This window comes from Saccostrea echinata, unplaced genomic scaffold (assembly GCF_033153115.1).
Source record: "Saccostrea echinata isolate AGI-Se365-2 ecotype Australia unplaced genomic scaffold, CSIRO_AGI_Sech_v1 ptg000008l, whole genome shotgun sequence".
Lineage (NCBI taxonomy): Eukaryota > Metazoa > Mollusca > Bivalvia > Ostreida > Ostreidae > Saccostrea > Saccostrea echinata.
Window position 1 is genome coordinate 10,118,966 of NW_026889757.1, and position 13,247 is coordinate 10,132,212.

At 34.4% G+C, this 13,247-nt stretch overlaps 1 protein-coding gene across 1 annotated transcript in view; it reads right to left on the reverse strand.

The window, feature by feature from the left end:
* LOC133181057 (peroxisomal ATPase PEX1-like) overlaps positions 1-13,247 on the reverse strand; it is a 35,531-nt gene extending 22,284 nt beyond the window's left edge. Inside the window, exons 1-11 of the mRNA XM_061315597.1 lie at positions 13,119-13,247; positions 12,864-12,995; positions 11,126-11,209; positions 10,792-10,906; positions 9,456-10,423; positions 9,094-9,217; positions 8,266-8,494; positions 7,258-7,493; positions 4,333-4,503; positions 3,300-3,454; positions 2,148-2,319 (exon numbers count right to left, since the gene is read on the reverse strand). Of these exons, the coding sequence (XP_061171581.1) occupies positions 2,148-2,319; positions 3,300-3,454; positions 4,333-4,503; positions 7,258-7,493; positions 8,266-8,494; positions 9,094-9,217; positions 9,456-10,423; positions 10,792-10,906; positions 11,126-11,209; positions 12,864-12,995; positions 13,119-13,217 (2,485 nt within the window). The 5' untranslated portion in view covers positions 13,218-13,247. The remainder of the gene's footprint in view (positions 1-2,147; positions 2,320-3,299; positions 3,455-4,332; positions 4,504-7,257; positions 7,494-8,265; positions 8,495-9,093; positions 9,218-9,455; positions 10,424-10,791; positions 10,907-11,125; positions 11,210-12,863; positions 12,996-13,118) is intronic.

Sequence of the window (13,247 nt, forward strand, 5' to 3'; positions counted from 1 at the left end):
ACACAGAGCTGCGACTTTACGACGATCATCCCGATCAAGCCATGATCTGAAAAAGTTTTGGATCGGGGCGGATCGGAGCCGATCGGCGTCCATAAATCAAGAAATTTGGCAAATTATGGTCTTCATTACAACCATACTACGATGCCCCTACGTCAAACGCGCTTCTAACACGCTTCTATTACGATGTTACGCAGACTGTTGCCGACCAGCGGCCGCGTTTACTGCATTTACGCTACGCTGCCGCTACGACTTTCAAGAGATACTACAACGCTACGCAGACCTAGACGACTGTACGACGATATCGCTACGGTGGTGCCGATCATATTACGATTGTATTACGCTTCTATTACAATTTACATGGTAGTGGGAACGTAGTAAGAACGTAGTGGGAGCGTTGTAGGAGCATACTTGATAAGTTCCCGACTGTACTACGTTTTTACTGCGCTTTTACTACGATCACGAAGATCTCTCCACGATGCTTCCGCACTGCTTGTACGATTATGGCGCTTCTAATACGCTCTTTTTAAGACTTTACCCCGATTCTTGTTGGCCACGATCCCGCTATGCTTGTTTTGAGCATGTTCAAAATAAGCGTCTATGTGTGAATGGGGGCTTAAATACATCAGTGGTCTCCCCCCCCTCCCCTCCAAGGGCATGGGAGGATGAATGATTTAACAAACTTGATCTACACCATCTGAAGATGCTTTCATATTTATATGACTAATCCTGGTTTAAAAAGATTTTTAAAGATTTTTTTCCTAATATATTCCTATGTAAAAGTTTGCTCTTCTACTGTGGCCCTGCTCTACCCCTGGGGGTCATGGTTTGAACAAGCTTTAATATAAACTAACTGAGGATGCTTCCACATTAATATGACTAATCCTGGCTTTGCTGCTCTCAAGGAGAAGATTTTTGAAAGATTTTTCATATGTATATTCCTATGTAAAACTTTGATCACCCACTGTGGCCCCATCCCAGGGTGTCATGATTTGAACAAACTTGAATCTACATTAACTGATAAGCTTCCATATAAATAAGGATGTTTTGTGGCAAGTTTGGTTGATATTGGCTCAATGGTTCTGGAGATGAAATTGATAAAAGTTTACAATGATGATAACAAATCACGCATGAAATTTTCACTATTTCATAATCATATACCTTTAAAAGATTTTGTGGCTCTTCATTTGAATACACTTGAATTCCTTTCAGATGCTTTGCGTCAGTTTTGGTTGAATTTTAGCACAGTGATTCTCAAGATTGATTTATTGATTGTATGTTGTTTTACGTCCCATTCGAGAATTTTTCATTCATACAGAGACGTCACCATATACCGGCGAAGGGCTTCAAATTTTGACCTTTATTGGCACTCGGGGCTATTGCGCAGTGAGGGATCTTTAATGTGCCAACGCCTGCCGTGACACGGGGCTTCGGTTTTTAAGGTCTCATCCGAAGGACCTGCAACTTTCACTTCAAAGTGCAGAGTGCATGGTGAAGGAACAGTTGCTACCGATTTTTTATCGACTTGGGTCAGTCGCAGCCGAGATTCAAACTCACAACCTCCCGATCACGACAAGAAGAAGTTGAAAATGTGAAAACTTTACAGACAACATAAGACAGATGGACAGACAGATGCTGGACACTCTTCAATTAGAAAAGTTTACTTTGGCTCAGGTGAGCTAATAAAAATAAAGCACTAAACATATGTATCCTGTTATTAATATTTAGGACACACGCATTGTATATTTGAGCTTTATTTAATCTTTCCATGTATAATTTAAAAATTTCAATAATTGATAGACTTCTAAATGACTAATATTATTCCTAATGATGCTGTACACCTCCTTTAAATTTAATTGTAAAGAAAAACCACATACAACCATATTTTTGTTAATTTTTCTTTGAAAAACACAAGGATTTTTATCATTTGATATATCTTCAAAACCCCTGGTAATGTATGCTGATGTTTTGTCTACAAACTAATGGTACCATGATTTTAATTTAGGATATCTTGAAAAATTATCAGTAGGTAAGTACATTGTAAAGTAAGTGTATATGTACATTGTGTATGTCCCTAATGAAAGTATTCATTAGTGTACAGTGTTACAGTGTACATAAGATCAGGGTAAATTTTGTATTTATTTTCCTACCTTGCTTGATAGTATGTGCATGGATAGCTCGACTGACAAGATTTTCCAGGTCTTGTGCTACATAACCCTCTGTTCTTCCCAGAATAACATTAAGATCCAGCTGCTCTAATGTTTGCTGAGAAACCATGTGTCTGTTCCTGATAATTGCTCTAAAGATTTCTTGTCTCTTTTTCTGAAAAAAAAAATGAAATACAACAATCAAGGAGATTGTTGCCCCATTCCATTTTCACCTGTTCACCACATATCCTAAATTGGCAAAATAAGCAAATATTGACGGTATTAAAATGGGCCAAAAGCAAAGAAGATTTTACTTGGGTTTAGCAAAGTCATGAAAGTTATAAAAAGACACAGAAGGAGTTTTTTTCTCCTCTAGCTCCCCTCTAGCACATGTGTAATAAAACATGGGATGAAAGTTTCCATGAAAACAGTACAGAACATCTTTGAAGAGAGCAAATTTCCATAAAATATGTCATTCAACTGTGTGTGAATCCATTTTCCCTGATTAAAAATTACAATAATTGGTTTTAAAAAAATCAGAAAAGATTTCTTATATGGAAGGAATGGTAACTTTTTTTTATTTTAAATTTTTATATATTACATGTATTTTAAATAAACAAATCCATGAAGAGATAAAAGAATTTCTTCTAAAAGATCTGATTTCCCAGAAATGAAGATGTGTGGAATTCTTCTTAACAAGATAAAGATTCTTTTAAAAAAAATTAGATGAGAATTATTCCACATTGTTTCTGAATTCATATGGAGTAATCTTAGACAAAACATGCATATCAGTATAAAGAATATCTGCAGAACTTGGGTTAACTTCCCTTCATCAGTGTAATTTCCTTCACTACTTTTTATAACATTTGTCATACCGTATAAGTGGTATTTTTAGCAAGATGCAAATTTAGAATTTATCCTCCAAAAATTGGTATATATTTTTAGTGATAAGTAATTTCAGTGATTTTATAATGTCAAGAAAGATATTCATAACAACCTATATGGAATAAATTGTTAGTGATGTTCAATTTTAGTGATCTCAAAACCCTTGCTAATAATGCCAAAATTGAAACCTCACTAAATATTCTGCTTATACAGTATTTTATTGCATAGCAAACTATTCTTCAGTGATCATTTGTGGCCTTATGAAGCTACCTTATCTGGAGGATTGATTCGTATCAGTTCCTGTAGAAAGTGAGTTCCTCTTGAAGTCATCAGAAGGGGATGAATGGAGTTCCGAGACTGACTTGTTGCTATGACAGCAATAAGACCTCCATTGGTAATTTCTTTCCGCAATATGTCTCTTATCACTATAATGATGTTAAAGTATTTCAAAAATTCTTCCTTCAAATTAATTTATTTGCATTGTTAAAATGTGATACATTTTTGTTTCTTAAATTAAAACAAACCTACACTTAAAGGGGAAAACATTTCATTCAAGAATGTACAATAAAACTCGGTAGCAAAGTCCGGGGGACCTGTGAATTTACTTCAACATAAATGATTATATCCATTTAATGAAATTCAATCCATTAAAGTATATATAGCAAATTTGCAATATACAAGTACATCTTTTCCTTCTAGTATGACTAGCAAATACAGTGAGGTATTAGATACAAAACTTTCCTTGGGGTACTAAAGGTTTCTGATGAATTGAATTTCAAATATGAATACAGGCACTCACAAAAAATTATGTTAGTTCAATAGCTTGAATTTCAAGATTTTGAAGATTAATCATTAAAAATGTTATTTTCATTATTTTGAAAGTCTATTGGAAACAAAATCAGTTTGCTACATTCATTATATTTGTTCATTATACATGTACCATAACATTTTACAAGGATATCGTAAGAATATAGCCAGGGATCCCAATAAACTTCACTATATCCATAAATTAACTATATCCTTGTTCTTACTAAACAGGTTTTGCATTAAATGTTTTAAAGTTGTTTTTTTTATGGATAATATGTTTGATTAAATGAAACCAACTGGTTTTCTTGAAAAATGCAAGTCACATATGGCAGGATCTTTTTTTTAAAAAAAAAAAAAAACTTCCTTCTTTCAAAAGGCATTGAAATTTAAAGTTCTAAGCAACAATAAAATTTTCTAGTGAACACAGCCCATGCTCTTACCACTGCAAACTGTTTGTATTCCTAACTGACTGGTATTTTAAGTACTAATGACATACCTTCACCAATTCTGGCTCCGTAAATTGCCTCCCCACCAAGTTCTGCCTCTGGGCCAGAAGGGGCAGGCACCACATGATCTAAATCATCTAGAAGAATTATAGACGGTTGCCTCCACACTGCCTCATCAAACACCTCCTCTAAATACTTCAAAATACTGTCTGGACGTTTTCCTGACAGTCAAAAAATTTTATCTTTAAATTATGTAAAACACAGTTATTGACTTAAAGCAAATATGCTTGTAATGAATTGACGCTTATTATAGCAAAGCGATTTTCATTCCCTCTGGCTTTAAAATGTATTGAACACATAACAGATATAATGAAATACGCTTAATATAACAAAGCAAAATTGTCCATCTTTAGCTCTTCGTTATAAGTGTGTTTTACTGTACTTGAAAATAACATAAACTACTAGAGATTCATGGCAAGATACTTTTGACCTTGCACCGTGTAACTTATGCAAAAAAAATGAGCACTTCAATTTTCCACGATGCAGAAACTGCAAACATGCATTTTTATATAAAAACATAAGTACACTGTAACACAGAGTCCCTGCTATATCTGTACATGTGTAGATATTTCTGAATTAATAATGAAAATAAAGAAATACAGTCAAACCTTGTTATCTTGAACTTGATGGGACAGAGAAAAACTTCCAGATATTTGAGGATTTGAGATATTGAGGGTAAAATACTTAAAGATATACACGCTATAACTTGCGTAAGTTAAAAATAAAGTTGGAAATTTATTTATTTTGTTTACCAAATAAAGTTAGGAAAATACTGTAAATTACACAAGTGAAAATGAACGCGTTATAAAGATCTCAAATTATAATTATTTATTTTCCTACTAGGATAGTAATGTCTCTATTTAAATTCATGCGTCATGTGACACCGTCGCTACTTTTAGATTGATAAACAAAAATGGCGTCAAGAAAACGAGGTAGGTCGTTTGATATACAAACAAGAGGCTCATGGGCCACATCGCTCACCAGAGCACATTGACTACCTGATGATGCTTCCATGTCAATATAACAAATGGCTTTGTTGTACTTGAGAAGGTTTTTAAAAATTTTGATCCCCCATTGTGGCTCCTCCCTATCCCAGGGGTCATCATTTGAACAAACTTGAATCTACACTACCTGAGGATGCTTCCATATCAATATGACTAAACATAGCTTTTCTGTTCTTGAGAAGAAATATTTTTTCTATATGTTCTTATGTAAAATTTTCGATCCTCCATTGTGGCCCCGCCCTACCCTCGAGGGTCATCATTTAAACAAACTTGAATCTACACTACCTGAGGATGCTTCCATATCAAAATGACTGATCATGGCTTTGCAGTTCTTCATCAGAAGAAATCTTCCTATATATTTCTATTTCAGACTTTGAACCTCCATTGTGGCCCCATCCTACCACATAGGGTCAACATTTGAACAAACTTGGATCTACACTACCTGAGCATACTTTCACATACATATGATCAATCAAGGCTTTGCTGTTCCTGAGAAGAAGATTTTTAAAGATTTTTCCTATATATTTCTCTGTAAAACTTTGATCCTCCATTGTGGCCCCGCCCTACCCCCAGGGGGTCATGATTTGAATAAATTTGGATCTACACTACCTGAGGATGCTTCCATATAAATATGACCAATTAGGGCTTTGCTGTTAAATGTATTGAGAAGAAGACTTTTAAAGATTTTTCCTATATATTTCTATGTAAAACTTTGATCCTCCATTGTGGCCCCGCCCTACCCCCGGGGGTCATGATTTGAACAAACTTGAATCTACACTACCAGAGGACGCTTCCATATAAATATGACTCATCACGGCTTTGCTGTTCTTGAGAAGAGGATTTTTAAAGGTTTTTCCCATGTATTTCTATGTAAAACATTGATCCTCCACTGTAGCCCTGCCCTACCCCTGGGGGTCATGATTTGGACAAACTTGAATCTACACTACCTGAGGATGCTTCCATATAAATATGACTCATCATGGCTTTGCTGTTCTTGAGAAGAATATTTTTAATGGTTTTTCCAATATATTTCTCTGTAAAACTTTGATCCTCCACTGTGGCCCCACCCTACCCCCGGGGGTCATGATTTGAACAAACTTGAATCTGCACTACCTGAGGATGTTTCCACATGAGTTTCATCTTTCCTGGACCTGTGGTTCTTGAAAAGAAGATTTTTAAAAGATGCTATTAATTTTTCACTAATTCTTTATTATCTCCCCTTGAAAGAGGGCATGGCCCTTTATTTGAAAAAAATTGAATCCCCTTCACCCAAGGATACTTTGTGGCAAGTTTGGTTGAAATTGGCCCAGTGGTTCTTGAGAAGAAGTCGAAAATGTGAAAAGTTTACAGACGGACAGACGGACTACAGACAAAATGTGATCAGAAAGCTCACTTGAGCCTTCGGCTCAGATGAGCTAATAACTTTTGACATTGATGGCACACATCTAATTCCTTAAAGATACTTATCTTTTAAAACAACCAGTATTAACCATCTACTCTTTAATGACATATATTAATCTTTTATCCATAATTGTAGTCAAAATGCAACGTACCTCGTCATCTTTGATTTCCCAGGGACATGCGTGTCTATATATTGGTTACGCACTTCCTCCATCAATATTCATGAAAAGGCTGAATTTTTAATTGCAGATCTTGCTTAATTTGTATGTAATTACAACGACTTATTCAGTAAAACTTGGTGGAAAGTAATTATTTTTTATTACACATCATGTTTCTCAAATCATTTATTTATTTTGTTTCACATAAAAAAATCACATTTATATAGCGTATATATCTTTAAAGACTTCCAAATCACTTCGACATATTCGAGATATCAGTGTTCGAGATACCAAAGTTCAACTGTATATATATATATATATATATATATATATATATATATAGAACACATACCTCTGAGTGGTTTACACTCTACATAAAAGATATGAGCCAAATTTTCTTTTCCTGCCATTTTTCTGCATAAAGCTTTGGCAAGTGAACTTTTGCCGCTTCCTCTACTCCCAGTGATGAGGAGCATTCCATTGTAGAGCCCCGGGGTAGTCATCTTAAACATACCGTCAGCCAGGGGCTTCATGCCCAGGCAAATTTCTAAGTGTGATAAGGCCTTGGGTATGTACTCTTCCACACCTCTAAAGTAAGAGAGAACCAATTATTTTAAATTTGTTGAACATTACTCTAAATGACACAATGTGCATGCAGTATTACAAATTAAAATATTACAAAAAAAAAAAAAAAAATTTAAAGATTTTTCATCCTCAATGTCAGTTTGAAAGACTAGCAAACAATGAATTCTGAAGTGTACTGGGATTCAATTTAAGAAAAAAAAAAGATGCCGTCTTTACTGAAAAGGCATCTATTCTTGTAAAGTAGAGTTCAGATTGGAAACCAAAGGTTACTTCTCTCAATTTGCTAATTTTCCCCTTCCCCTTCCAACCAATAGTTTTGATCAAACAATATTTTGACCAACTCAGTTTCCCTCCAAATACCAAGAGAAAGGAATCTCGCTAAGCATGAAGTCCGACACTTGTTAACAAGATTATTTCTTAAAATATGCAATTTTCTGCCCTGAAAGCCAGACTTTTTTGAGAAGGGGGGGGGGGGGGGAGAAGGAGGAATTGTTTAATTTTATTTTATAGCACAGAGCCTTCATACAAATTTGAAATGAAATCTCACACATACTTCAACAAGCTCGCAGATTAGAGTGATGGAATGATACACAAATGATCAACATCACCATTTCATAGATGAGGCATAAAAAACTCATCTACCTGTTCACATCCAATTTATTTTTTATCATTTGTACACTTTTACAACAACTTGTATATCCCATCATACTTTACTTGTTTGTTTACATCTACATGAAATTAATGTTGATTTCAGATGAATTTCTGACAGCCTTACCCTAAATCAGAGAGCTGTGTCCGAGGAAGCATGGGGTCAATGGTGTCTAAATTGGTGTACTGCAGCATGGGAAGGACAGGCCATCTCGGTGAAGCATGAGTGTCATGTCTGACCACATTTAATGGGGCATCATTCATATTGCCCTGGTTCACTAAGCTGTATGGAGGAATTTCTGGATTTTGTTGGTGGACTTCCCCTGGGAAAACTAATTGGAATTCCATGTTTTTGTCTGTGCAAAAAGTAGAAAATTGGTATAAAATAAATTTATTTATTTCATTTGCAGGTGAACAATTTGGAATTTCCAATATAATAAATTATATTCAAATATATTCTGGGGTTGAAATATACGGTACTAGCCCAATGTCAGGGGCTAATTGTTTTAGGACTCGGGCTAGCTTATTTAAATGTAACGATGGTGCGACAGACTAGCAAACCAAAGAAAAAATGCTTTCAGTTTACTTTTCTTTTCTATGCAGACTTGGTTTTTTTTTTTTGACTGAGAAGTAGTTTAATTTTTTCTGTCACCAAAGTGCTTGAATTTTTTACTTGTGTTATGTTTTCATTTTGCATAAAAAATCATTGGGCTAGTTAGTCCGAGTAATTTTTTACTGATCAATAGCCCCTAAGCTAGTGAGTTTTCCAGGAAAAATTCAGACCCAGTTCTCAAATATCAGATCAGATCTCAAATATATATTAACTTATATATTTCAAATATACCTTTGGGCACAATGAAGAATGGACTTCTGAATTTTAATAGAAATCCACCACATGAAATTGCAAGCATATGACCTTAACAAATTTCAAATTTTACTTTTGAAGTATATGTACCCTTAAATAGTAGAAATTCTACTAGCATTCCACTGAATACCACCAGAGGAAGCTTGGATGTTGTGGCAACAGATATCCATCTCCTAAAGGCCATCTCTACCATCTGATTGTTGAAATTAGGGGGCTAAAAAAAAAAAACTTCAATTATAAGAATTATACCACTACATCAATCCTGACTTTCATGTTCACCATAACAGCTCTTTTTTTTTTGTTTCAATGTTTAAACTGAACACTGTCTTTTTTTATTTTACTCAGAATCAATGCAAGAGTTGTGCGACATATGAAGATGTGAATATTCAAGAGGTACTTTATGTTTTATTTCTATATACTAGCTACAATACTATTTATATGTGTATACTAACTAGATTTCCTACTGGATAAACTTCATATGAAGTGGGCATAATTGGAAAGGTAGATATTGTCTGCAACCAAACACAGCTGGTTGCATCGAGTTTCATCAATCTCCGGAGAGTGTCAGAAATTAGCACATGATGGCAGAGTATTGGATGCTCTCTCGTCACTTCATTCAGCATCTGTTCACAGTGAATATTTGTATTGGTTTTCTTTTTGTCCAGCACAACTACTCTTACAACACACTGAGTCAAGTGGTCTTTCTCTTTATTTGGTGGAGATTTTGAATTCTCACCCTTTGTAGATTGGACTGATTTCTGTTTCCCTTTGTTTTTTTCTTCATTCAATTCTTTTTCCATTTCTGTCATTTGAACTTTAGGTGAATAAAGCTTTGAAAGTCTGGCTAAAAACATTCCAGGAACATGTAAGCTCATGTTACCAGTTTGTTCAATGATATCTTCTGTATTTACGAAAACAACAGCTGGCTGTTGTAAGAATGGGCACTCTTCGAAGTTTTCTGAACTTGGGGTTGGACTTACAAGTTCTTCTTTTTTCCCCTTTTTGCACATATTTCTTATTCTCTGAGGCTGAACCCGAAATGTGAAATTAAGTCCTTCCGGAATAGTATCTGTCTTTTTATAATCAATCGACTTTTTACGAAAATTTGGAAAACCTGTATGGAATGGCTCCTGAATCCTATTGGAAGTGTTCTGCACACCCAGTAACCATGGCACCCATTCCTTCCAACTCCATTTTGAAGGAATATCCATTTGATGTGAAGAATACCCAGAATTAACAGAATTATTAGAGTCAAAACTTTTCTCACCAGATAGCTTAAGTTTATCCTCCTCTCTGGCTGGGGAGGGACTAGATTTCCTTACTTTACAGTCATTGACCGTAGCCCCTCGGACTTTAGGAGACACAACAACCTCGGTGTCATCGACTAACAATACACATTCCTCTGCTGGATTTGTAACAGCTGCAAATAAACATTAACAGTTCTTCAAATCATTTTTTATCAACAATACTGTACACTTAAATAGAAAGAGTGTGCAATTTCTTGTACTTAAGCATATAAACATGTACATGTATATGGGATCAGAATACTGATACATTACCCTAAGATATAAATATATTTATATTGAGATATGTTGTATTTTTATCTTATCCAACCAGATGTACAGTAGATTTCTTTGCATATACTAGTATACCACATGATTTTCAGGTAGAACGTATATTTCTATCTATCCATTCATTGACAACAATAATGTCATCACACCATACTATCCTCAAAATTATTTACATGCATGTAAATCTTATTCCATCAAATGGACTGTATATACCTACTGATTTTCAGGTAGACACAGACATTTCTCTCCACCCATACAGGTAGGACAAGACCAGACCATACAACCCTCACCTGGTCAAGCAGGTGAGATTCCACATAACTGGCATGCTTTTCCTAGAACAAAACAAAGTCACTTAAACCATCAACTGAAAATATTTGCAATATTACTAGAATCATTACACCAAATTCACAAATGCTCACTTCAACACAAACTCTGGGAATACTTAAGTAGTAATTTCCTCCTATTAGTATGATGAGCAACTGAAGATAAAATGTTGATAAAGAATACTTCCAATCATTTGGAACAACTATAAAAGTTTTTTAGATACCTACCAATATTTCCCAGTCATCACATGACTGTGGTTCAATAGACACCTGGCTACATATGGGAACGTTTCTCTTTACCCTCACAATGACCTGTAGAAACAACAGTGCAGTGAAACCAGATAATGCATGCTTCTACCATATAAAACAATCTCTTTTTCCTAAATTGATAGGACAACCTGAACAACACTGAAGGCTAATCATAAGGGATGTGTCAAATGAATCCTTCAATCTTTAATGCAACATATTACCATTAGCAAAGCAAGGCTTGGGACCAACTAGAACATAAATTTATGCCTGGCAATGACGGGCATACAATTTCTCTAAAGTTAGGTAGTAAATTAAAAAGGCATTCTCAAATATTCTGGAAAAGTCATTTAGTATGAAAATCATGTTGTTGGTGTTTGCATCTTTAGAAAACTTTCTCAAGATGACATTAAACTTGTCCTGAAAAGCATAATATTCTAGTCTACACCCCTGATGCGACCCCTATTGGGTTGTGTATTGAGCAAAAAATTTGAATACAATACGATATTTTATAATGCAATGTGCGATATATTGGATTCTTTAACAAGTCTATCAAAAAAGTCTTATAAATCATTTGATGCATGAATTTTACAAAAACTAATTGTTTTGCAACCCATTTTAAAGTTCTTGTCTCACTGTCATTACAAATTGCACTTCAAATTCAAACTTTTAACAACTGTAAAATAAACATGTTAAATGTATGTATTTTGTAATAATTATCCAAGATGTGCTACCTCCTTAATGATTATATCATTATTGATCAATTTTAATTGAAAACAGCTAAATATAATCCATGGTAATTGAAATTCCAAACTTTTCCACAGATCGAATTACATGAAACACTGCCTGCCCGATGCATATTGGAAGTTATTTTTTCAATATGATATATTCTTGAATATTCATATGTATCGATATATCAATACATTGATACAGCCCTAGACCCCTTAATGACATCTTAATCCCATAAGTTCATTATATACCTGAAAAAAGCCTTTTTTATCACATACATGTAATGAGGTATGTATTGAGCTATAAAACAAGTCATAACAATTCAGTGTTCTTGAGAAACTTGAGCAGCACTGACAGGATTCCTATCCAGTATAAATAAAACACAAACTCTATGTTTCTGTGGCAAGTTTTTCAGTTTCTGTTAAACAATTCAAGATACAGTTTTCATTCCCAGGCCCTGTGAATTTTGGTGTCCTGGTGTGATTGCATGAATGGGGTAAAAAATACTTCAATTTCTTGTATAGCCAGTACAATATATCACATTTTCAACCTTTGCCTCAGTATTTTTCTCTTTCTACATCATTTCAATGGTCATTACACTTAACATATAAATTATTGGATTATGATGTTTAATATATTTAGAAGTTATATGTAACAAAAGACAATGACATCAAAAATGTACACACTTTTACCTGACCTTTGCAATGATGTCAAACACCATTACTTCTGTTATGATAAAACAATATTCATCTTATTAAACAATTCTCAGAACTTTTCAAATATCAATCAAATGTTCCAAAGAGCAGCACAGCCCAGGAGGAGAGGAGCATTATCTTACTGTAAAACTTGGTTAGCAAATATAAGCAGAAGTAGGCTAAGTATATTAAACATGTTGCTATTTCTTATAACATGAAAGAAGAAGCATATTATCTTGCAACATAAGTTTAATAAAATATATCATTAATCGAGTAATATTTGTGTATCTTGTAACCTGTTGTTTATCTTTCAATTTTAGTTTCTCAGCAAATAATCCATTGATTCCTAAGTGATTATTTGAAGTGACATCTTTAACTGATGCATATACTGTGACACCATCATCTGCCTGAACTTCGAACACCAATAACTGAAAAAATACAGAGTCAATACAAGTTGAATGTCTATGGTTGGACCTATATTTTCGATTTCTTGAAAACCGAGATCCCGCTTTTTAACAAAACCTCTGGGGTAACACTTTGAGATGAAATACCTCTGATTTATTCGCAATTTTTTTGATGATTGGAGATGGAAGTGATATAAAACAATTCTTGTCATTGATGAAATGTACTGGAACTACGTCAAAACTCATTTTCGTTCTGCTTTCTGCCTTCTTTTTGTC